We start from the raw sequence: 27552 nt of genomic DNA, 5'->3' as shown, positions 1-27552 counted from the left end.
AAATAAATCTTTTTAAAAAATACTATTAAAAAAAAGAAAGACTATTATGAACATCTTTAACCAACAAATTGGAAAATTTAGAACAAGTGCACAAATTCTTAGAATATCCTCTCGAGACTGAATCTGGAAGAAACAGAAAATTTGAACAGACCAATTACAAACAAGGAAATTGAAACAGTAATCAAAAGTCTCCCAAAAAAATAGACAAAGCCCAAGACCAGAGGGTTTCAGTACTATGTTCTACTTAACCTTCAGCGATGAGTGACTATCCTTTTCATACTCTTTCAAGTACATTTTATAATGTCAACATTACCCTGATACCAAAGGCAGATAAGGATATTGCAAAAAAAGAAAACTACAAACCAATAACCCTGATGAACATAGATGCAAAAATCCTCAACAGGGCCTCCCTGGTGGCACAAGGAGTTAAGAAGCAGCCTATGAAGCTGTCCGCAGCCCCTGCAGCTCGAGTTCGATCCCCAGGCAGGGAACTGCCTACCTGGTGCAGCAGACCTCTCCTGCCTCACCCACTGCTCGCCTCAACAGTGTATTTCAGGCCATCTGCCTGTTCTATTCCCCTCTCTGCCTCTGGTGAATGCTCTCACCCTCCATACCTCTGGCCTGTACCCTGTACTTGTATGTGTAAATAAATATTTTTTTTAAAAAATCCTCAACAAAAATCTTAATAAACATCATTATTTGGTAGCATTAGATACTTCTTTTATTTCTTCCCTTTAATCTATAATAAGTAAATTGTATCTCAAGAGAGATTTCTCTGTTCATCATGTTAGGGACTGAGAGAGATTCACAAATCTGTATGTCTAGAGATGGGTAGACTGTGGAAGTAGAAGAACTACGGTAGCAGAGAGTTGGGTCATCAGCCTAATCTGTGGCCTGACAGGTCACTCTGGTGAGGGGAGGACAGAGACAATATGAGTGTCAACCCAAGAAGCTCTCTGCTACCTTCTTTCTCTCTAGTCTCCGCAATACTAGTTACTTTTATGTTGATTTTCTTAATAGAGTTGGATAGTTTTTGGAAAATTTCTTCATTAAAAAAATCTTGAGCTCAACCCAAGTAAATCTCAAGGTAGTAGAAACAAGACATATCACAAAGGCCAGGTGTTGGCAAGAAGGGCAGAAGCAAAAACATATGTAACTATAACTCCCCCTCCCTTCCTTGCTGCCATATTAGTACAAGTGCTCCAAAACAAACAGACTTGACTCACTTGGAGAACCCCAAAGGAAAAGATGCAGCAGTGAGCTTAAGCCAGGCCTTCTCCCACCCACCCATGGCAGTGACTATTGTCCTTCCTGTCCTCTTTAACCCTCTCACTACAGCAGCAGAAACTGAATATGGTGGCTGCCCACACCATCCCCAGAAAACCAGTAGTAATGCCCACAGATTTAGCAAAAATGACAGCAACAGCAAGCAGTGACCAAAAACTAAAACAACTGAAACCATAGTGCCACCTAATGGAGAAAAAGAAAGTCATTGTATAACTAAGCTATTGAATTGGCAAACAAAACTTGACCAAAAAGAAAAGAAAAGTATGTCAGATGTGCAGACGAGTAATATTCCATCGATTAACATGAAAAATCAAAGTAACCCGGCATCACAAAGAGTGGAAAATTTTCCAGAGACCAAACTTAAAGACACAAAAGATTGTGATCTAACAGAGAATACAAAATATATTTATGAATAAAACTCAGTGAGGTACAAAAAATTCAGAAAGGTAATTCAGTGAGCTTAGGAGACAAATTGAAGAACAGGAAGAAGGAATACTGAAAGTTTCTCCAAAGAGAATGAAATTCTAAAAAATAATCAAAGAAATTCTGGGCCTGAAAAACTAAATAAATGAGAAAATGAATGCAATCAAAAGCATAGAAAAGGATACAGAATGTATGGAAAAGACATTTAGTGAGCTCAAAAAAATAGAAATCTAGAAATAATTCAAGCAGAAGAAACAAGATTTTTTTAATGAAGCCATTTTACAGAAACTATCCAACTCCATTAAGAAAAGCAACATAAAAGTAACTAGTATTTTTTTAATTTTTTTTTTTTAAGATTTATTTATTTATTTATATTTATACAAGCACTGGGTACAGTCAGAAGCGCGGGAGGGTGAGAGAATTCACCAGAGCCAGAGCAGGGAGCAGAGCAGGCATTGACGTGAGAGAATTCACCAGAGCAGAGCAGGCATTGACAAAGTGACGAAGTACACAGCCATGTGGGACCCTCGCCCGGTGGCTGGGGATCGAACCGGCGCTGCAGGCGCTGCAGAGGCTGCAGAGGCTGCAGAGGCTGAGGGCAGCTTCGCAACCCAGCGCTCAACCGCTGCGCCAAGGGGAGGCCCAAAAGTAACTAGTATTACAGAAAGTAGAGAGAGAGAACGTAGCAGCAAGCTTATTTTAAAAAATAACAACTAAGAACTGGGGAAGTTCATGAAACTAACAGAACACCTAATTATCTAAACACAAAGAGACCTACACCAGGACACAATAATAAAATTGTGGAAAGCCAAGGATAAAGAAAGAATATTAAGGTTTGCATGGCAAAGGGGGGTTGCAGGGGGAGGGGACCTATAACTTATACAGGTACTTGTCCCATCAGGATATCATAAGATTTCTTTGCAGAAACTCTATAGACCAAGAGAGAGTGGAATAACATTTTCAAAATACTGAAAGATAAAAGCTAACCAGCCAAGAATACTCTATCTAGCGAAGTTACCCCTCAGATACAAAGGCTTTCTCAGACAAAGCTGAAAAAGTTCACCTTAAGAAGTTGAAAGGAACTCTTCTATTTGAATAAAAGATGAAAATAAACAAAAAATTAAGCCGGGTGATAAACAGAACCAGAAAGTTACAACTCTATCTCAGGACATGGTATTAAACACTTAATTATAGCATAAAGGTTAAAGGGAAAGAAACATTAAAAATATAGATATTTTAACGTGGTAATGAATTCCTTGTTAAAAAAAAAAAAAAGGTATAATTTGTGAGAGTAAAAACATAAAGGAGAGGATGAAAAAATATCACCTGTGTGGGCAAATGAAGATGAGATTATGTCAGCAAAAAAAAAAAAAAAAAAAAAAAGAGGACTATTTGAGCTATAATATATTCAACCACAAAACAAATCTGGAGCAGAGACAGAAAGCATCTAAAAAGAGAAAACACCATGGAAGTCCACCTAAATAAAATGGCAGATAGAAACAAGAGGAAAGAAACAGTGGAGATATAGAACCAGGAAACAAAATAAAAAATGGCGGTGGCACTGCCTCATGTATCAATAATCACTCAAAACATAAATGGATTGAAGTCATCAATGATAAAGCAGAGTGAGTGGATGGATTAAATAACAAAACCCAGCCATTTACTATGAAGTAGATCTCTGGGACCTATTTCCGTTCTAAAGACAAACAAAGGCTCAAAGTGAATGAGTGAGGAAAAAACTCGAAGCAAGTGGTAACCCAAAGAAAGCAGGAACAGCTCTACTCATATCAGATTAAAATAGACTTCTGCCAAAAAAATGTTTCAACAGGTAAAGATGGACATTATATGATGATAAAGGGGTCAATCATTAAGAAAATATAGTGCTCATTAATATATTTGCACTGAACATAGGAGCACCAAAATATATAAAGCAAATATTAACAGACATAAAAAGAAACAGTGACAGCAACATAATAGTAGGGGAATTTAGCACTTACTTCAATGGATAGATCATCCAGACAGAAAATAACAAGGAAAGAATGCCCTCAATTGACACATTAGAACTGATGGACAAAATAGACACATACACAACATTGTACCCAGAAGCAACAGAATACATTATTCTTAAGTGTACATGGAATATTCTTAAGGGTAGACTATAAGCTGAGATACAAAACAAGTCTCAATAAATGTACAAAGACTGAAATCATATCAGGCATCTTTTCTGACCACAGTGGTATGAAACTGGAAATTAACTACAAGAAGAAAACTAGAAAAATCACAAACATGTAGAGATTAAACAGCATGCTACTGAACAACTATTAAGTCATTGAGGAAATAAAAGAAGATATTTTTAAATACCTGGAGACATAGGTAAGTGAAGATCGGAGGTAGGAGACCTCTGGATGCAGTAAAAGTGGAACTAAAAGAGAAGTTTATAGTAATATAGGCCTGCATAAAAAGTAAGAAAAATCTCAAACAATCTTCCCTTACATGTAAATAAAGAACAAATGAAGACAAAAAGCAGTTGGTGAAATCTGAGCAAGTTTAACCTCTCTGAACATCGGGAAAATGACAACCAAAGTAATTATCACATATTTCATGAGGTGTAGATAAGAAGGCTTTTGTAAAAATTAGGGTAATATACCTTAAAGTTTCAAATCTTAAAAATTAAAAATAGGGCCTCCCCGGTGGCGCAGCGGTTGAGCGCTGGGTTGCGAAACTGCCCGCAGCCTGTGCAGCGCCAGTTCGATCCCCGGCTGCTCCCCGGCCAGCGGAGGAGGGTCCCACATGGCGCGCAGACCTCTCCTGCCGCCCGCTGCTCCCCTCAGCAGTGTACTTCGGTCCTTCTGCCTGTTCTGCTCCCCGCTCTGGCTCTGGTGAATTCTCTCACCCTCCCGCATTTCTGACTGTACCCAGTGCTTGTATAAATAAATAAATCTTTAAAAAAATAAATAAATAAAAAATAAATAAATAAAATAAAAAAAAAATTAAAAATAAAGCCCACATTCCCTGAGTGCCAGGTCCTATAAATATAAATTGTGTTGTGTCAACAGTCTTCTCTTTGTTACACAGTGTCATAAAGAAGGCGAGTTTGTTCTCCAGACCAGGAGGAAGAAGGCAGTTAGCATCTTGATTATGAAAAGGAACTAGATTTAGGGCAAATATATCTACTTCTTGTTCTATATTTTCTACCTCCATTGAGAATTTAGACAAACCTCCTAATAGGGAATAGTTAGGGATCATTTTTTCTCATTTGTACAATGAAGAATTAGTTTTTAAGGCTTTCTAGATCTGACCTTAATTTTTTTTATTTATTTTTTTATTATTTAAATTTTATTTTTATATTCCCCTTACAATTACAACCCCCTTATTTTTACCCCAAGCCCTCCTTTCCCCACCCCGCCCCCCATAGAGAGTCTCTGGTTCATAGTTGTTTGTTGATTTTGATATTTTATTTCTTATAGTTATTCATTTTCCTGGTCCCTTAAGTTTTCTAGATTCCTGCTATGGGTAAGACCATCCAGTATTTTTCTTTTTCTTTCTGGCTTATTTCGCTGAGCATGATCCCTTCCAGCTCCATCCATGTTGCTGCAAATTGCATGTGTTTATCTTTTTTGAATGCTCAGTAATATTCCATGGTTTATATGAACCACATCTTCTTGATCCAGTCATGTATTTTTGGGCATTTGGGTTGTTTCCAAAGCTAGATCTGACCTTAATTTTTAGTCCTTACGACTGAAGACTTTTCTTGTTTTCTCAGTGCCTAACAATGAGTGACCACAAATCCTCAACCTCTATTTCACCCCTGGAACTATAGTATAAATAAAAGCCCAGGGCTCCAATCTCTTGATACCATTGTCATGACCCACAGAAAGAATACTCAGAAATGAAAACAGGATATCTGAGAGATCTGCACTCCCACATTCATTGCCACATTATTCACAATAGCCAACCTATGGAAGTGACCTAATGTCTGCTGATGGACCAGTGGAGAAAAAATTACATATTTACATATATATAATCTATAGATGCATGAATATACAGATATAATTTTTATATAAATTATACATTATATATAATATATATAAATATCTGCATTACTATCCACACAATGGAATTTATTTAGTTATGAGAAAGAAGGTAATTCTGCCATTTAAACAACATGAATGACTCTTGAGGACATTATGCCAAATAAGATTAGTCAAACAGAGAAAGACACATGTATATGGAATCTAAAAAATAATAAGTCAAACTCAAAAAAACAGAGAATAGAAAAGGGATTGACACTGATTTGGGAGAAGGGAAGAAGAGATTGGGTAAAGGGTACTAACTTTTCAGCTACAAGATGAATAATGTCTGAAGGGTGAATGTGAAACATGTGGCTATAGTTGATAACATTGTATTGTGTAAATAAATTTGCTAAAAAAAATAAAATTTAAATGTTCTCACCAAAAAAGGGGGGAAGAAAATTATGTGAAATGATGGATTTATTAATTAGCTACATGAAAGTAATTCTCTTACAAGGTATACATTTATTAAATCACCACCATGTACACTTTAAATATGTTAAGATTTTATTGGTCAATAAAGTTGAAATGCTTTCAAATAGCCCAGAATATCAGATTATAATTATAATACTTCTAGATCTAGCATCAGTAATTAGACTACAAAGTAGGAGAACAGAAAATAGAAAAATAGAATTCACACAGAATTTTTCATAGATAAGTTCAGCTAGATAAATACAGATTTTCTGCCTTGGCAATTGCTTTTTTCTCCAAATAATGAACTGAACTTTGATGTCATAAAGATTTCCCTAGAATAGTTTAATAAAATCATGAGTTTGTTTTATCTCATCGAAACGTAAAAGAGGCTAACTACTGCTGTTATATATGTAATGAAGCTAGTAAAAGGTTTTGAGAAATGTACAAATGATTCTAGCTCACACATCCTCACATTTTGTCTGTGAGTTTAAAACGGAGCCGGACACCTCCCACATTCGCACCATGCAAACAGCAGGTGATCACTTGGCGCAAGAAACTTACAATATGTGCGTACTACCCAAACCAGGATGGCTTTATATTACCAAACAGGAGATGTTTATCACCAGAAGAGGGAAGAATCTCCATGAGATACTCAGCAGGATCCCAATATAAAATGGGCTATGAAGAAAGCAGCTGAAATATTTCTGTAGGTCTACCATACCAGGTGGAAGGAATCCTTCCTTCCATTATCATTAACAGGAATAAGGAGAGCCTGGCACAGGAGAGTCCATACTTACTCCCCAGTTCTTCTCCATGATACTCCTGTTTGTGCTCAGGAGGGAGATTGAGAACCTGGCAAAAAACAAGAGTGAATACAGTGGGACAGGCAGGCAGGAGGAGACTGCCTGCAGGGGCTGGGGGAGAGGCATGAAGCCCTAAGGTGCTCCTAGATTGTTCACTTACACTAAGCAACAACCATAAGCAAACCCTCTCATCCTAAAGACATAAACACAGACCCACTGCTTCTGGTAAAGGGGCAAAGACTTCTTGTTTCTTGTATTGGAGTTGAGGCAGGGGGAATCCTCCCTAGGAGAAGGTCAGGAAAATCTCTTGGTTCCAGAGGATCCAATATAAAGAAGCAGTTCTGCTTTATGTAGCAAGGACTGTGCACTCTGCTGCCAGCCATGGCAGAAACTTTAGCCACCACAAAAGAAGGGGCAGGAATGCAGAGAAGATCCAGTCCAGAAGTTCAGGCACACCAACCTGCAGAAGGCTGGACCAGGAGAACCCAAAGCAGCCTCTCCCTTCCACAGCATTGCCCCCTAAAAGAGGAAGCATGTCTACTGGCAGGCAGGGGCACTGAGAGAACAAGCACCTCCTGTACTTTTTCTCCCCCTTTCTTTCTTATTTTTTTTTAAAGATTTGTTTATTCATGCATACAAGAACCGGGGTACAGGCCAGAGGTGCGGGAAGGTGAGAGGATTCACCAGAGACAGAGCAGGGACCAGAACAGGCAGATTTCTCCCTTTCTATCATTCATTCTTTCTTTCCTTTTTCTCTGTCTCCCCTACCTCCTCTCTCTCCCTTTTCCTCGTATTTGCTACCCACACATAACACACACATGAAAAACTGTAGAGAAGGGTTGACCTATTTTGATGTGCTTATAAATATGTGACTATGAATAAATCAGAAAGTTCACTTTTAATTAAAATAATGAATAAGTCAAAAAGTTTACTGTTACTTAAGAATAATAATTTTGTATACGTGTATGTGATGTGTCAACTGAAATAATTGCTGCTGTGAAGCAAATTCAAAGTTTAGCAAAAGAGAAATATATAAAAGAGGTTACTCATAGTCAAGTGGAGGCCTAGAGCTGTGCAGACCAACATCAGAGTGAATGATCTCTGAGTGAATGATCTGAGTGAATGATCCTGTCCTCGGTGATTTTGGCCGTGGCTTATATAGGTAAATTACATGTACAGACTATATGACCATTTTTTTCTTAACAAAGGAATGAAGACATCTGGTTAATTTCTAATATTTTCAGTTAGCTAAAGGAAGTTGGTTTCTAACAAATTAGTCAATTGATAAAGAAGAAACAATGTTCATAATTTTGAAATAATCCCTCAATTTTACAGAGCTAATTTAGCCAGAGCCATTTGTGTTTGGGAAGATGAAGGACCAAAGGTTATTGAATCTCTTATCCATTAAGTGTCTTAACAGACAAGGAGTGCAGTCAGGCCCTTTCTCATGATCCTTCTTCCTGAAACTCCCAAGCAAGACAGGGGTCATCTTTGGACAGTTTGGACCTTCCTTTGTTTCTCACCCAAGAATTCTTCACAGAGATCAAGGACCATTGTTCTATAGACTCCAGCCTCTTGAGGTGGCCCCGGTACAATAGAGGTGGACATTTTTCAACAGGACAAAAATGTAGACATTTCTTCTTTTAGTCCATTGGTGGGTGGATGGATGGATGGATGGATGGACAGATGGGGAGAGAAAATAAAAGAGACAGAGATGTCATGTGTGGAAAGAGAAATGAACACACAAATCAAGATTTTCTTTGAGCACACATATACATGAAATATATAAAAGTGGCATATAGCAATAAAATGAAAAACTCTGTGTGACACTCTTAGTATTATTTGATTCTGGGAATGAAGTGAGAGAGAAGGAAAGCAAAAGGAAATAGTCAGCATTATGTTAGCCCTTCCTTTAAAGTTCTATTTCTCCTTTAAATGAAACTGTATAAGTGTATTTTTTAATTAAAAAATCATTACATGATATAAAATTATAATCAAATATCACAGTACATCAACAGTTATCATTTTGAGTAATAGAGATATTTAGTACTTCTATTTATATCTGAAATTTCTCCAGATAAAAAATTTAAAAGATAAAAGGTATAAACTGAAGAAAAAATGTTGAGTAAATATCCAAAATGCTGACAGTGATTACTCTAGCTGATATGATTTTAATTTCCTTTTTTTATTTTTCATCATTTTCAAGAATTTCTTTTAAGGCTATATATGCTCAAAGCAGCATAAAACATGTTGATGGAAATTCTAGAAATTTTAATCTTCAAAGCAACAAGATATTAGTGATACAAGCTGTTAACGAACATTATTGTCCTGCTTCTCCACAACGGCTTCCATATCAAGGATTCACACCACTTTGGTTGCTTCCAGGGTTCAAATCTTCACTTTGATTATCTAAAATATCCTTCATTTAACTAAAAATACAAGAACTCACACCAGCTGCCCAAAGGTGGTGAGCACGTGAACAGAGGGATTGATAACCACTTTAATATTGCCTTTGGGAGATATTAACAAAATTCTTCTTATACACACATACACACAACCCTGTTCTGAAATCCTTTTGTATATGTGTAGGGGAGTTTCCATATTGCTTTCCTATTGACCTGTCACTTCCATCAGAGACCTGTCTTTTCCCATCCTTTCTCTGGATTTAGGCAGTCACGTAGCTTCGCCAGCTCCATAAGCCCCACTACCACCTACCCAGTGCCATTTTCTCAACACAACTAGTTAGAAAACATGGGGCTTCTTTGGTGATGGAAACTTTAGAGTGCAAGCTGCATAAGAGTATCCAGCTCTTATATATACAGCAGGTCTTCAAATACTTCATTTAACATCATTTCTAGAATGTAATAAAGACAAAATCCCGGTGAGGCCACCTAAACAGTGTTATTGCCGGACCTCTTTTTTATACATTGACGACATTAAGTGGACTGGCTGTGTAACTTAAACAAGATTGAAGCGTTTCCTGCAGGAAACACTGTATTTAGTATTCATCTATACCTTTTTTTTTTTTTTTTTTAAATTCCAGAACCTAATTTTCCTGCTTGGTTCATTCTGAATTTTAAAGGAGCATCCAAAATCTCTTAAATGTCTTTTGTCTCCTCTCCTTTTTTCCAATTCCCTTTAATTCTGCTTTTGTCCCCACCCTCCCCCCTCCATTTGGACTGATTGAATGATGGAAGACAAAAAAAGATTGGTATGTAGTATGGTTCCATTTATAGAATCTCAAAAACTGAAAACTATAGCTTTTAGAGATGCCTCAATATTAGTAGTTAAAATATACAAAGAAAAACAAGAGAAGGGTAATATTGTCAGAATGGTGCTTACCTGTAGCAAAGTGTGAAATGATTGGATTGAGGGAAACTGGCTTTTGAATAGTTGGTATGTTTTTCTTGACTTTGGGTTGGTTACATGAGTGCTGATTTTATAATCATTTACCCTATACAGCTAATGTTTACAAACATTCTGAATATGGTGATTATATTCCCAAAAGATATGAAAGGCTCCTTATGCTATTGTTATTCTCAAAGACAAAATGGGAGGAAACAATCCATCAACACTAAGTCAGAGTTTTTTTTCAAGAGTGTAAGTCTACCCTCCAACATTGTTTTGAGGGTTTGGAACACAATAAGAACAAAATTCCCTGTCTATATTGTTAGCTCTAATTTAATGACTATTAATGAAGTAGATTTCCCTTTAAGATATGAAAACTAAAAGACCATCTTCTCTTGGGATCAACCTCTCAAAATAAGTTCACTTTACAGAATGGTTTTATTTATTTCTCAGCTCTTTTAACTTTTTATTGAAAATATCTTTGAAAGACTATAGTCAAGTACTACAAAAATAAATTATGTATGATGTTAGGAATCACACAGATATAAACTTCAAGACTTTCACCACCAGCATCTATCACTATCAAACTTAGAATAAGTATCAAAATTGTCACTATGTCTTCAAAACCCACCTTTTCTGACCTCCTGTGCAGGAGTCCCCTTGACAGCATTCTCTCTGCCTTAGAGTTCACCAATTCCTCTCATTGCAACAATCTACTCCAGATACATTTGAGGCTCACTTCTAGTTATTCAGGTCTTTGCCCAAAAATCCATTTGTGAAGAGCCTTTCTACAATCCTTCTCTAAAATATACCCTTGTCGGGCCTCCCCTGGTGGCACAGCGGTTGAGCACTGGGTTGCGAGGCTGCCCGCAGCCTCTGCAGCGCCAGTTCGATCCCCGGCCACCGGCGAGGGTCCCACACAAAAAAATAAAAATAAGAATAAAAATAAAATAAAATAAAATACACCCTTGTCTTACATATGTATGTGTATGTGTTGTTGTGTGCGTAAAATCCTCTCAAGAATTTAGACTTTAAGCAAAAGGACTTTTAGTCACTACTACCTTATCCCATGCACATATAAGACTCCTTGGCACATGATAAATAAATAGGAAATATTTGTGGATAAATTAATCCCTATAAGTTTATAGAAGCTATAATAAATTAATTTATAATAAATAATAAATTAATTTCTGTACTGAGGTGCATGCATTCTTTCTTACATTTTACAGATAAAAAAAACTGAAGCTTATACACCTAATTATCCTTTCATTCTTTTCAGGGACAAACAAGCTAAAAAGGAATAGAAATGAGTTTAAAACCAACAAAAGAGAGTTATGTGATGTACCCAATCCAAAAGACACATTTCAGGCAAAACTGAATTCAGCAATGGAAAAGCATGACTCTAAAATTCAATAGAAATGAAATGTGGTTGACAGAAGAGACGTAAAACACAAAATGCAAACAAAAACGATGTGGGTTTGACCATGAAACATGTGCTTTATTGCAGAAGCAAAAGAATAGACACAGCAGTGAAGTGCACACAGGATAGAGATCACCACCCAGATCATAGACAGAAGATAGCAAAACATATTGGGAGTTGATATTGCTGTTCATCTTCCCACAACATAATGCAGCTTCGGGAACAAAGCCTTCTTCTCCACCAGCTGTGACACCAGGCAGGAGGTTAGGGAAGATGCAACCCATCACCATGGCTGAAGGGACTAAGCAGAGCCTGGATCTTCTTGCTCATGGTCATGATGAATTCCACAGCTGTTACTTGCCCTTGGGTGGAAACATCTGCTGGCAGGGTTGGCAAGGCTGCAACGGAGGACATTTCTGCTGGCATGGGGAAAATGAGCACTGCACAGGTGGGCATGGAGGAGGTAGACATTGCTCTGGACACTGTGGAGGCGGGCAGTACTCCTGGCACTTAGGCAATGGACATGGCTCCTGGCACTGTAGAGGTTGGCATGGCTGTGGGCATGGCTGTGGGCACTGTGGAGGTGGGCAGTACTCCTGGCACTTAGGCTGTGGACATGGCTCCTGGCACTGTAGAGGTTGGCATGGCTGTGGGCATGGCTGTGGGCATGGCTGTGGGCATTGTGGAGGCGGGCAACACTCCTGGCACTGTGGAGGTGGGCATGGCTCCTGGCACTGTAGAGGTTGGCATGGCTGTGGGCACTGTGGAGATGGGCATGGCTGTGGGCACTGTGGAGATGGACATGGCCCCTGGCACTTGGGCTGTGGACACGGCTCCTGGCACTGTAGAGGTTGGCATGGTTGTGAGCACTGTGGAGGAGGTGGACAAGGCTCCTGGCACTTGGGCTGTGGACACAGCTCCTGGCACTGTAGAGGTTGGCATGGTTGTGAGCACTGTGGAGGAGGTGGACAAGGCTCCTGGCACTTGGGCTGTGGACATGACTCCTGGCACTGCAGAGGTCTCCATGGCTGTGGGCAGTGTGGAGGTGGGCATGGCCGTGAGCCCTTAGTCATGAACACAGGAGGGAGCTGGCAGGGCTGCTTGCACTGTTCCTGCTGGTAAGACATCTTTCTTGGGCTCAAGGAGTCTGAAAAAGAAAATGACAACAATGTCATAAGAGAGGGAGAGATGGAAAATGACTGCCATCCACCCTCAGTGCCTAAGGACTCTCTGATCCCCAATGCAGCCTTTATGATTTTGTGCAGTTTTTCACCCTCCCTTTTAGCACCTCCTACCCTCAACTCTTCAATCTTTTCTGGAGAATCTCTCCTATCATTTTCTAAAGACAAAATTACCTCTTCAGTGACATGTAAATATAATAAACATTATCTGGGCTAGAGCAAAGATATCAAAATTCCAGTCAGACCCAAAACAAGCCTTTCCTCCTATCTCCCAAGAGACTGTGTTGCTGGTCTGACTGCCCCGATAGTCGTTCTGAGCCTCGGCCTTTTGAGGACGGGAAGGCTCAAACCCAGCTCTCAAGAGGATGGACTCGGAGAGGGATGCATTTGGACCTGATGCAGAGCAAGCAACAGAGAGTATCATGTCCTTCTTCCTCTCCTTCAGTTAAAAATCATACTTCTGACCCCATTTTCTCTGCACTTTCAAGGTCACCTACAAACAGCAGCAAAAATTCACCCCCAAACCCATTATCTTCTTTTCTCCATACCTGATCATTAATTGGTTAAAATAGTCTGTCTTTCTTTTCTTACCAAACTTTATTGACTTGCCATTCATTTACAAAACTTGGGGAGTACAATTCTACACCTCAGCAGGTGCACATGCTTCAATCGCCCTCCTCCTGAACTCCAGTGCAAATACAGTATCACGTGACTCTTAACTCCTCCCTACACCTCCCCTCTGGTAACCACAATAGTTTTCAGAGTCTAGAGTTATAGAGTAGACACTTCTGTCCCGGCTTAAATCCTAACACCACCCAAGCGCCAAGAAAAACCTCTAAGATCTGTACTCACCAGAGGTACTAAAGAAGATCAATGACCGAGCGTCAAGAGGATAGCACTGGTGTGGTGGGGAGTCCTTTTATAAAGGACAGATGATGATGCACTTATTTCCCAACCCAAATACCACGTGCATGCAATCTCCAAAATGACCTGCACACTCACACTGATACCACGAAACTTCCTTGTCCTCAATCCTCCTCACCCCTCACTGGGAAGTGCACAGCAATTCACGTGGGGCCATAGTCCCCATGCCAGTGTCATGTAGCAATTAGGAAGCATGAGAAATTCTTGGACAACTATGATGCTGCCCCCATCTCCAGCCTCCCCAGCATCCATATGGAAAATTTACTACCCCATTAGGTTGCGCCTGCCCAACATCTGGCTTTGTTCCCTTTGATAATGAGACCAGTGTGTGCCAGCCTTGCAGCCTGACCATATCTCACCAGAAGAACCAAACCTTAACCCTGATCCACAGTTTTTATTTACAACTTACTGCTCTTTTACCATGTCCTACTTATTGTTAGATTTTTCTAGGCAATTAATTGGCTTGAACAGAGCCACAAAGTCTTATCTTGGTTTCCTGGATGCTGACGGTCCCACGCTGGGTGTGTTTCACATGACTCCTTTAATGGGTTTGAACAGGACAGCATCATCCTTCTGTTTTCTAGGCCATACACAGACTGGGGCCCCTCCCTAAAGTTTCATATTTGCAGATTTACACACTGATCTGGTCTCTGTGGCCCTCAGGATTGAATGACTTATAGTCAACTAGAAACCCAAATTTGTCTTCTCTCATTTTCTTCAAAACTGACTCAATGGCTGGACTACACCTATTTCTCTTCCACTCATTCATACTCCCCTAATATCATGTGCAATTTTCCCCTACAAAAATCAATTGAATCTTTATCAGGCCTTCTGTTTTATAATGGTTTTTAGTGGGATTTTCAGATTTTCTTAGTATACTCAAGAAGTGATGATCCAAAAGTTTTATGTATACCATTCAATTCATGGGTACCTTTATTTAAGTAAATAAAATATGACTGACACAGAAACCATTGACAATTTCCTAGTGTAATTTGTTAAATCATAATAACATTTTGGCTAATAGTACTCATTCTGCCTCCTAGGGGGAAACTTGAATGCCTGGGCTATAGGCATATGCAAGCACCTACTAAGAAACTTTAAATATCGTCTAACTTCACTGAAAATTAGAAGTAAGAACTATATCTGCCTCAAAGTTTACTGCAAAAATGCAAACAAATGCCTATATAAAACAGATTACATGGTAGGTCTTCAAAAATGTGTGAGCTTTCCCTATATCTGATAAGAGATTAATTTTCCAAAAGATATAAGGAACTCCTACAACTCAGCAGCAAATATTTACATATATATATCCTTATACAGCAAATGTATTATATATAACAAATAATATTTTCTTTAATACATAGCAAATTATATAATACATATACATATATATATATATATTCTTCCTTCTTTTTTTTAAAGATTTTATTTATTTATTTATACAAGAAACGGGGTACAGAAAATTCACCAGAGACAGAGCAGGGAGCAGAACAGGCAGACTGATAAAATACACTGCTGAGGGGAGCAACGGGCATGACAGAAGAGGTCTGCCACGCCATGAGGGACCTTTGCTGGCCGGCGGGGATTGAACCAGCGCTGCAGAGGCTGCGGACAGCTTCACAGCATTGCACTCAACTGCCTGCGCCACCACTTTTTAATGGGCCCCCTTCCTTCACTTTCAAATGGGCAAAGGACTTGAATAGATATTTCTCCAAAGGAGACGTACAAATGGCCAAAGAGCACATGAAAAAGTGCTTAACATTACTACTCACCAGGAAAAGGTAAATCAAAAGCACAATGAGATATCACCGCACACCTTTTAGTATAGTGATTATCAAAAATAGTAAAGACAATAACAAATGTTGGTGAGGCTGTGGAGAAAAGGGAATGTTTGTACACTGTTGGTAAGGATGAAAAATCATGTGACCACTGTGGAAAAGAGTATGAGGGTTTCTCAAAGAATTAAAAACAGAACTACCATAGGATCCTGCAATCCAACATTTGGGTATTTATCCAACTTAAATCAGGATATTGAAGATACATTAACACTCCCCTTGCAGCTTATTCACATTAGCCAAAACGTGAAGACAACCTAAATACCCAACAGCAGATGAGTGGATAAAGAAAATATGTATCATATTGTGTATCACACACACACACACAATGAAATGCTCAGCCTTAAACAAGAAGGAAATCTGTCATTGGAGAAAACATGGATAAACCTGGAAGATATTCTACCAAGAGAAATAAGCCAGATGTAGAGATAAATACTGCATGATTCTCCTTATATGAGGAATGTAAAATAGTCAAACTCATGGACATAAAGAATTAGAAGGTGGTTGCCAAGACCTGGCCTTAGGGAAAACAGAGAGTTGCTAATCAATCAACAATACAAAATTTCAGTTATGCAAATGAATAAATTTTGGAGCTCTGCTGTGCAACATAGGGCCCATACACAACAATGACTGTATTGTACACTTAAAAAAAATCTGTGAAGACCATAGATCTCATGTGGAGTTCTTCTCACAACAAATACTTTTCAAAAGGAAAGAAATGCAAATCCCAAAATGTGGAAAAACTATTAAGAATAACAAATACCTAGTCATGATTACTAATCATGTCAAATGTCCAAAAATGCGCTAAAGAATGGCACTGTGTAGAGTTTAAGACCCATGCAGCTAAAATCCTCATCTGGCTCCTCTTTCTTCTCCCTGACATCCATGCTAATTAGAGGGCGGCTGATTGTTGCATCTCAGCATCACGCCTTCTCACTGGTGAGAAGAGCCCTACCCACTGCCTGAGGGAGGATTTCACGCCTTCATCTCATTCCAAGAAGAATGCTGGGCAGCATCCACAATCCCTAACTTTATCGGACTGGGACAGAAAAAAAAAAAAATGGCAACTTAATCTGGGGATTTGAGGAGGTAGGACCTTCTCCCACTGAGCCCTCCTCATGATCTTTCTCAGCATCTCAGAAGGAAAGCATGAGGCCAGCTGTCCCTGCCTAGGCTGAGATTCAGCAATGGAGTCACCTTGATCACTATTAGGACACTGACATATCTCCTGGATGCCAGAAGGAACAGGGATGTTCCTGGGATGGGTGCGGTGCCACACGACATTGTTTTCCCTGTTGAAATCCTAAGGATTAGAGGTGTTGCCTACTGGTGTAAGGGAATTATCTAAAGATTGTGTGATTTGAAACAGTTCTACCAACAAAATTTTAGACTTGCTTGTCTTTGCCTGGTGAATTACTAATAGAGTCCAAGGTAATTTTTAGCAATAAATTATTTGGATTAATTATGTTTGATAAACTGAAGGAGGATGAAACTTTCTTAAGAATGCTTGATGAAGTTTGCCAACTTTAGAATGAGTGATGACTATTTCTTGATACATGGAGGAAATCACTGAAGGACAGGTGATCCTCACATTCTGTGCAAATTAAGGAGGATCTTCTCTGAAGATAGTGTAAGATCTACACAAAGATTTGTTAGGTTTTACTACAAGGCTAATGGCTCTCCAGGAGAGAGGTTGAGTACTGGAGGTGACAAGACAGGAAGGGATTCTTTTTTTTTTTTTTTTAAGAATTATTTATTTATATAAGCACTGGATACAGTCAGAAGCGCAGGAAAGTGAGAGAATTCACCAGAGCCAGAGCGGGGAGCAGAACAGGCAGACTGACAAAATACACTGCTGAGGGGAGCAGCAGGCATGGCAGGAGAGGTCTGCGTACCATGTGGGACCCTCGCCAGCAGCCAGGGATTGAACTGGCGCTGTAGAATTGTGGGCAGCTTCGCAGCCCAGTGCTCAACCGCTGCACCATCAGGAAGGCCCAAGACAGGAGGGGATTCTAAATCTTCACTGGATGATCCTTTCTGTACCTTTTGAATTTTTGTATCATGTGTATTTTTTACCTATTTAAAATGTTTAAATATTTAAATGTCTTTAAATAAAATCATAATAATAACAGAGAACTGATAAATGATAAATGTAAGTTTTAAATGAAGAAATATGAGCAAACATTATTAGCAAATTGTCGTTGTATAAACACAATCAATGAATTTCAACCCAGTCTCTTCGTCTTAATAAGTGCATAGCTTTGACCAATTTTCTGTTTCCTTATGACAAAAACAAAAAATGCAGTAACAGTGCTTTGATCACAAAAGTTTTTATAAGGTCTAAATAAGATAAATAATAAGCTTAGTAAAACAACTCTTGAAGACTAGAAATCACATGGCTGAAAGATCTGGTTCCAAATTCCTAGTTTGGGAAAAGATTTTGAAAGGCCAGAGTCATTTTATTAGAATCAAAGAAATAAGGGAGGGAGGGAGAGGAAAAGAGAGAGGGGAGAGAGAATAGAGGCATGGAAAGAGGAGCAGAGAAAAAAGAGATGATTCTATTTCCCAAGGGCCATTTCATTGCAATTTGATCGAGCATTTATAGTCTAGTACCTTATGTTTCCAATAAAATTATTTCCATTTTGAATAATAACTTAAAATGACTTGGTACTAAACATGTTCCTAAGTTCCAGAGAAAATAATAGAATTTGAAATGAATAGAGACTGCAAGATAATGGAGTCCAACACTGCCTTCCTTTATTAATGAGGCAAGTGGAGCCCAGAAGAATAAAAAAGCTCAGCATTCTACAGAGTCACTTCTGGGAGGCATCAATGATATGAATCTAAGAGCATCAGGTTATTTCTAAGATCATCAGATTATTTTCTATTCTCTTTTATAAATTAAGGAATAATCATTAAAAAATTAGTCCTGCTAGAGGGGATTATGCTAAGTGAAATAAATCACATGGAGAAAGACGAATACTGTGTGATTTCACTCATATGTGGCATATAGAGAAATTGGATGAATTAAATGAAACAAAATTGAAGTTTTAGACAAAAAGATCAAATTGGTGGTTACCAGAAGAAAATGGGAGGTAAGGGGTAAATTGGGTAAATGGGGTCAATCCTATAAGAGAGTATAGAATTGTACTATTAGTGGTGAACTTAATACAGTAGATACAGAAGTTGATTTATAATGATGCACACCTGGACTTAGATAATGTTATAATGCAATGTTACTTCAGTAAAAATTTATTTCAAAATATTTTTAATTCTTTTGATTCAAAAAGTGTGGTCATCCTCTGGATACTTGATAAGAAATGTCTGAGACCTTGTCCCAGTTGTGATTTTTAGATAAAATCCTTACTATTAGGGTCATTGTCCTCATCTGTACAATAAAGGGATTTAATAGGATGGCTCGAAGGCATATCCAGATTTGTCCTTGGTTTTCAGATTTCACTACATTTTCAATCTGTCAAGGACAGTCTGGGCCTATGTGCCGGTCTCCCTGACAACTCTACCACATGAGTGACACTCTCCTAACCTCCTGTGTCATTGCTGGCAAGGCTGCTGCTTCTCCCCGCCATAAGCCAGTATCCTGACATGGTTCCTCTTTGACATAAAGTGAATACAGAAGAGGTGGTGGGTATCTGGAAATGAAACAGCATCATGGCTGAAACATAAATGCCTGGGACATGGGGTGAAATCTACCTCTTCCCAAGGGAATGGAGGTAGAACTCCGAGCCACTGCTCAAGGCCCTTGAAGATTCCTGAGGTACAGTGTGAAAGCTTCTCTTCAAATGGTCCCTGATCAGATTTCTATCTCGCGGTGATATCAGTGTATTAAAAGATTCTACTAGCTCACCCCAGAAACAAAATTAGCAGAAATGCAGTAACAGAGAACAGTGGATAAAAATAGGCCCAGAATGTTAGGAATGTAATTACCAGATATTTCTGTTGATGCAACTGCTGAGTGAGAAAGGTTGGGGTGGAGATAACTTGTACATCATTTCAAGACTAAGTAAGCAAAGAACAAAAAAAGATATCATTAGCAAATATGTGTGCTAGAAGACCCAGAAGCCATAGCTTCAAAATTCCAAGGGAAAAATTTTTTAAACCTATATGTTGTTAATCAAATACGAATGAAAAATAATCTAATTTCCAGAAATAAAAAAATCCACATTTATCTTTTCTGATGTAGCTTCCTCAGGTTTTGCTCTAACAATAAAGGGTTAAAGGGCCTCCCTGGTGGCGCAGCGGTAGAGCGCTGGGTTGCGAAGCTGCCCGCAGGCTCTGCGGCGCCGGTTCAATCCCCGGCTGCTCCCCGGCCACCGGAGGAGGGTCCCACATGGCGCGCAGACCTCTCCTGCCGCCCGCTGCTCCCCTCAGCAGTGTACTTGGGTCCTTCTGCCTGCTCTGCTCCCTGCTCTGGTGAATTCTCTCACCCTCCCATGCTTCTGACTATACCCAGTGCTTGTATAAATAAATAAATAAATCTTTTAAAAAAATAAATAAATAAATAAAGGGTTAAAAAGCCAACATGGGAAAGACTTGAAATACAAAAAGCTATGGGCATAAATGAGAGTAATTAAGGGAATTGCCCTATGGTGACAACTGCTTGGGAGACCGACAGATCAACCAGATTCTACCCAAAGACAATTTTGAGCGACTTGAGTAGCAATACTGCCAATTAAAAAATATATCTAATACAAAAGAGAAAAAGTAAAAGTCTAGTTAATTTTAAGATGTAAGCACCGGTGAGCAGCTAAGGCTACCACCCAGTAATCTGGTGGGGGAAAATGTCTGTCTAGAGATTGCCATTCATAACTGAAGAGTCTCAGATACTACAAACTTTAAAATTTAATCCTAGTTATTAGCATTTTCTTCATCACTTTCTCAAGACCAGACAATCAGCCAAACAGTCAAGTTGTGATTTGTAAACTCTGCCAATAATTGCTTCTCCTGAGCTAGAAAGGGCATGCCACTTGACATAGTGATACTTTAATTTCCCAAAAGATGGAGGAGGAGAAGGAGACAACTTACAATGCTAAACAAAACTTTAATACAGGACAGGCATCGGCTATATTTGAAGTAAACTGTAAGGTTATCTTAATATTAAAAATGTTATTTCTTTTTTTTTTAATAGAGGCATGTTTTTACTTATTTATTTATTTGTTTGTTTGTTTGTTTGGTTTATACAAGCACTGGGTGCAGTCAGAAGCGCGGGAGGGTGAGAGAATTCACCAGAGCCAGAGCGGGGAGCAGAGCAGGCAGAAGGACCGAAGTACATTGCTGAGGGGAGCAGCGGGCGGCAGGAGAGGTCTGTGAGCCATGCGGGACCCTCCTCTGGTGGCCCGGGAGCAGCCGGGAATCGAACCGGCGTCGCAGAGGCCGTGCGCAGTTTCACAACCCAGCGCTCAACCGCTGCACCACCGGGGAGGCCCAAAAATGTTATTTCTTTACATGGTACAAAGCATTATTAAATTCATAGTTTCATACTTGTTAGTACTAACCAATTGCTTGATCATAGCGTGAACAGTGCATATATGCTCACAGTAACATGTGATATTCATTGTGCTTCTGGGAGCAACACACAGTCCTAGAGGCTTTATGTACTTGTGAATTTCATGCTCAAAAGAGGACTGTGAGACACGTACTATTATTCCCACTTCAACCTTGAGCAAATTCAGACTAAAAGGGTAAGTAAATTACCCAAGGTCACTATAGGGTAAATGGTTTTTCAGGCTTTTCTGCCCTCCCACCATTAGGATGGCCCTACCTGATGGGGCACATGCAGTTGTTGTATTGTTGCAAACTGTCTTGTTTACTTCTGTGGGTCATGGGAGGGGTATTGCGATAGTCCCAAAGAGAAGCAAAAGCAGGAGGAGAGGCAGGAGAAAGAAGGGGAGAAAAGAAGCCAGAGAAGCCAAGAGTGAAGATTTGTCGGGGGGCTTAGAGGCCTTCCAGCCTCCTGGCCCCCTAGCACTCCTGTCTGCCATGTACCTGGTTGCTGCAATGCATGTAAAGCTCAATAAAAGCCTGAGAAAGCCACCAAGAGCTCCAGGATGCCTCTCCTTTACCCATCTGCTGGATCATAGAAAACCTGCTCAGTGCTCATCCTGTCCCTACAGTCACATAGTCACGAAGAAGCAGAACCATGGATAAACTTGACCACAGGGCCTGGGATCACAAACACTCTGCTATAGGCCCAACAACAGAAACTTCTCTTCAATGGTGTCCACATTTTTTAATCAATATGGAAAAAATACGTAAGACTTGGTTGTAGATACAGTACACAAGGCAAATGCTATTAATCATGACAATGTAAGAGCATAGCTGCCACAATTTGGGGGATGGTGAAAAAGCAGAAGCATTAATATCCTCACCTCTTTAATTGGGAAGTCAAGGAAGCTCTAAATTTTATGGAGCAAAAATATACTACAATGTTTAAATCTGTAAGAATAAGCCATATAAGAACTAAAACTATAATTTTGAAAATATGGAGGAGAGTAACGATATTGCTGAGATGCAAATACTCAGTTTTCAAAGAAGTGAATAAATAGATTACATAAAATTGATAAAACAAAAATATTACAAATAAAAAATGCTTCAGTGACCAGGAAAGACTGGAAATGGAGCTGGAACAACTGCCATTTTTCATTCCATTGCTTTCACACCGCTTGATGCCTTTTTTGAACATGAGCATGTTTGTTACATATGTATGTATATATATATATATATATATAACTTATTTTTTATTTATATCTTTTACATCAGTGTGCATTCCCCATAAAATTCCCTCCACAAGTTCACCCATGAACCATCACCATAGCCCCTTGTGCATGAGTTCATTTTTTTTTTTCCAAATAGAGGCATGTTTTTATTTATTTATTTGTTTGTTTGTTTTGTTTATACATGCACTGGGTAACAGTCAGAAGCGCGGGAGGGTGAGAGAATTCACCAGAGCCAGGGCAGGGAGCAGAGCAGGCAGAAGAACCGAAGTACACTGCTGAGGGGAGCAGCGGGCGGCAGGAGGGGTCTGCGCACCATGTGGGACCCTCCTCCGGTGGCCGGGGAGCAGCCGGGGATCGAACCAGCGTCGCAGAGGCCGCGGGCAGCTTCGCAACCCAGCGCTCAACCGCTGCGCCACCGGGGAGGCCCTGCATGAGTTCATTTAAACCAACACCCTGGCATACTCCAAACAGCCTCACGCAGCACCAACCCAGCCAACCACATCAGTGACCCCATCTCTCTTACTCCAAAGCTTTGCTCTCTCAGCCAACTAAGTTCTCTGTCTACTCAACTTATCCTGTGTTGAGGCAAATCACTATCAGCCTGGAGGAAGCTAAAGTCCCTCTCACTCTAAAACCTGTCTCGAACTTGAGATCCTATGTGGTGACAGTCCATTTCCTTGGCCCTTCTTAGGATAGTTCCCACCCCTTGTTCTTCACTTGCTGCCTCCTCTGCTCCATATTTGAATTATCCATGACAGGCTGGCTCAGCTCCACCTTTCTACCGAAATTGCTCTTGTCTTGTACACTTCCAAGCACTCAGCAATTTGAGTTATCTTGACTTTATTTCTTCTACCAACAACTACTTATCCAATCAAACACTCTGTCATGCCAGTTTGATAGCCTGAATATTTCTGGAATCTATTTCACCCCTTTCTATGCTAACTGTCATGGCCCTAGTTCAGCGCCTCCTCAATTCTGATAGGTTATTACCATACCTTGGTAACATATCTCTCTTCCCTAGTCTTACTTGATCCAAACCCATCTTCCGCATTGCAGTCAGAGAGATCCATTAAAAAGTCAAATCTCAATATGTCACTCGTGTGCTTAAAATACTTTAGCCTACCAGCATAAGAAAGGTCCAATTCTTCCTTTCCCTCCAGCCTCATCCCTCCTTATCCCATGCTTTGAACTACATACTGTTAACAATATCAAACTTCCCATAATATTCCTCATACATCATTTTTTCTCTCCTCAGTGCATCTGTTCACTCTTTTTATCTGGCTACTATCTACACAATGCTCAAAAAAGCCATTACTTCAGTGAAAAACCTTTCAGGATCCTTCACTGAGAGGTACAACCCCGACACCCACTCAGAGTCTCCCAAAACACTCTGAGTTTTGCTTACCCTATTCATCTGCAGTTAGTGGACTTTCCACTCATCTGCTTCTCCTTCAAACCTGAAAACTACGTCTTCATTTTATATTTGAGACACACATTCCAAGACCTGGAACATATTAGGTGTTGATTTAATACTGGTAGAATAAATACATGTTTTTAGATTCCTAAAATTTTTATTGTAAATGAGCTTCCCAACAACAATTCTGGGAGGAATAAAATTTTACCATCTGTATGACAAGAACAAAAATAATCGCTTTCCCTCTCCTTCCTTATGTTCAGCCCTCACTGCCTACTATTGGCTGGATTCTTTTAGGTAATTGAAACGGGTAGTGGATAAGGAGGAGGGCTAAGAGGGCTAAAAGGATATCAGAAAGTCTAGAGAGGTAAATGCTAGAAAAATAAAAAATATTTGGAAAGGAAAGTAGTTGAACTAGAATAATAAAAAAAAAAAAAAAGGTTCTGCCTAGCAGGAGGGACATCCATCCCTGGGTCCCCAATAGAGCTCAAATGAAATCTAGCATGTTTGAATCCAATCACTTTCATTGTAAGACTTAGAGGGAAAAGATAGATGGACCAATGATGGATGGATGGATGGATGAAAGGATGGATGGATGGATGGATGGATGGAGATATCTATAGATCCCAAACATTGATAGATGTTAAATTAGTGGGAAAGTATGATATTCCAAGTAGAAGGAATTTCAAAGACCTTTGGTTCAAACACTGGGAGCACATTACAGAGCATGAAACGGAAGCCCCAAATAGATAACTCTCTGCGACTATCTCACACCCAGACTGTGAAAAAGACAGAACTCTCCAGGTTTCAGAGCTTGGCTTCTTCTTCTGCACTTTTTACCTTCATTTACCCAGTTTATAGTACAAGTTCCCAGCTCCTCAGAAGCATCATATAAAGATACAGAGTCCATTATTCTCACAGTGGACTACAAGTGGTTGGGACACATCTCTAGTGTTGTTTCCTTCTCTCCCAGGGCTCTTTTGCACCGGATTAAAGGGATAATAAATAAAATGTGTGAGAATACAGCATGTATTCTGGTGGGCACCTGCCACGAACAAGCCAAAATTCCAAGACAAGATGTTATGTGTTAGACCCTGTAAGTGTAATTTGGGAGGTAGATCAAAGTCCTGTAGCTGATGAGTAACATCTGTCAGACATGTGCATATGTCTTCTGGCTGCATATAAAAACCTTCAGAGATTAAAATTAAATGCTCACATTAATCTAAGTGTGAAACACAGGCTTCCTGGCTCCACTAGGGACAGTCTCAGCCGAGGGGTCAGTTCTAACTCAGAAATGTCTTTCTTGTTCAAGGGTACAGTGAAAGCTCTTACTCCCCAGCCAAGAGCACACTTCTTTCTATGTCTGGTCTCTCCTTTTGGACCCACTAACTGGGTAAATTGATAGGGCAGCTCCGGGGAACCATTACTAACTTGTGTCTCTCCAGACAGCTTGGCAGAGAACTGACTCTATTCCACCTCACGTGGAGGTCCCTATTGTGCAGCTTTATTCTGTTTATGATAGAAGGAAATGGAAAATGTTTGTCATTGCAGGCAAAGGAGGTATTGATTATGTATGGCCTCTCCTCTCTGAGTATTTAACTTAGAATTTTGTTGTTTAACCGGGAAAGAAAGCTTGTTTCTACCTTGTTTGTTGTAACTTTCTTAGTCCCACACTGCTTGCTGTGTGGAATCCATGGACACACCAGCCACTTATTAAATGAAAAGAAGAAAAGAAAGAAGCATAAAATGTAGGGAGAGAGAAAAGGAAGGTAGGAGGGATAGAAGAAATGTTTTAGGGAATTCCCTGGTGGCGCAAGGGGTAAGCACAGCACTGTGAAGCTATCTGCAGCCACTGCAGCATGAGTTGGATCCCCGGCCAGCCAGGTCGCAACCCATATGGTGCAGAAGACCTCTCCTGCCTCTCCCGCTGCTCCCCTCAGCAGCGTATTTTAGTACATCTGCCAGTTCTACCCCCCACTCTCTCTGATGAATCCTCTCACCCTGCCCCCACTCCCCCATCCCTCTGGCTTACACCCTTTTTCTTGTATGCATAAATAAATAAAACTTTTTAAAAAAAATAACCATTTTACTTTCTATTACATTATGGAAAAATCTACTGGAAGTAATTCAAAACTGCCAATATTTCTTATTTAGTCTTTATTCTGTGTTACGAATCAGGTATGACAAGAATATTGGTCTCCTATAAAGCTTCTTATTTTTTTTCTTTATATGTTTTCAATATATTAAGAACATCATAGTACAAATGTCAAGGTTAATGTTAAGAAGAATCCAAATTTTTCAAGGAATACATTTTTAACAAGATCTGTAATGAAAGGGAAACAGTATCTTGATAAATAAAAGTAAATCAGAAGATGTTTAAATGCTTTCAAAGTTTTAAACAAAAAAGCAACGTGAACAATCTCCATAATAAACATGTCCTGGGCACTTAGAAAATGCTAAGTGCCTTTTTAAATGTGAGTGATAAATGCAGTAATCAATGGCTTCATGAATTTTTTCCCCCCAAAACTAGACTTTCAGTAAAACGTTTTACTATTTTTTCTACTTATGCATTTTTGTTCCTCCTAAGAGGGAGGATTTACACTAACACTGCATTTTAATGTAAAAAAATATTTTTAGGGATGTTTAACTTCCTGTATGACTTCAATCATGCATCAAACATGATTTAATGAACAAATTTTAATTTTTGGTTGGCGAGGATGTGGAGAGAAAACTGGTCCAACCACTATGGAGAGATGTGTGGAGATTTCTGGACCTACTAAACATAGAGCTTCCATATGATCCAGCAATTCCACTCCTAGGACACAGAAACATCAAGTCCAAAGAGCACCTGCACCCCTATGTTTATAGCAGCACTGTTTACAATAGCTAAGCTTTGGAAACAGCCCAAATGCCCAAAAATAGATGACTGGATGAAGAAGATGTGGTACATATACACCATGGAATATTACTCAGCATTCAAAAAAGATAAACACATGCAATTTGCAGCAACATGGATGGTGCTGGAAGGGATCATGCTCAGCGAAATAAGCCAGAAAGAAAAATAAAAATACTGGATGGTCTCACTCATAGCAGGAATCTAGAAAACTTAAATAAGGGACCAGGAAAATGAATAACTATAAGAAAGTGAAAATCAAAATCAAGAAAAAACTATGAACCAGAGACACTCTATGGGAGGTAGAGGGTGGGGCGGGGAGGGATTGGGGTCAAAATAAGGGGGTTGCAATTGTATGGGGAATATAAAAATAAAATTTATTTTAAAAAAATACAGCCATAAATAGCTGCAACTGACTCCACAGAAATCACGTGGTTCCCTCACTTTCTCTTTTTTTATCCAGTGTAAAGACTTTCATTTTTGAAAAATGGGGATAACTAGAAACAAACTAGTCTTTTCTTCTAGATATGTATTTTAGGATTTATGCTTTCTTCTTCTCCTGACCCTCTTCTCCCTCTCATTCATCTTGTTCTAACTTTCTTATCAATAAAAACGTTTACCAATTTAAAAAAATTAAATTTTGGGCATAAAATGTGTAGATTTATATGGGTATCTTTAATTAGGGTAAAACTCAAAGAAGCAGGTCATGGAACTTACAACTTAAATTTTCTAAAATAATTTTCTAAAATAAACTTTACTGATCAGTTTTTAGAAATGTTACTAAATGAATCACCAAAAACACATAT

General features: G+C 39.3%; 1 protein-coding gene across 1 annotated transcript; it reads right to left on the bottom strand.

Moving 5' to 3' along the window:
• Positions 1-12118: 12118 nt before the first annotated feature.
• Positions 12119-12892, bottom strand: LOC119235567 (small proline-rich protein 2E-like). The gene is made up of 3 exons (XM_037498998.1): positions 12845-12892; positions 12501-12598; positions 12119-12191 (listed from the first exon to the last, which is right to left on the bottom strand). The coding sequence occupies exons 1-3, from the start codon at positions 12890-12892 to the stop codon at positions 12119-12121; spliced, it is 219 nt and encodes a 72-aa protein (XP_037354895.1).
• Positions 12893-27552: the final 14660 nt, after the last annotated feature.

Source organism: Talpa occidentalis, unplaced genomic scaffold, assembly GCF_014898055.3.
Source record: "Talpa occidentalis isolate TD23 unplaced genomic scaffold, MPIMG_talOcc4v2.1 talOcc4.9, whole genome shotgun sequence".
NCBI classification, from domain to species: Eukaryota; Metazoa; Chordata; class Mammalia; order Eulipotyphla; family Talpidae; genus Talpa; species Talpa occidentalis.
The sequence above is the reverse complement of the archived record's forward strand: the minus strand, read 5'-3'. Positions and strand labels throughout refer to the sequence as shown.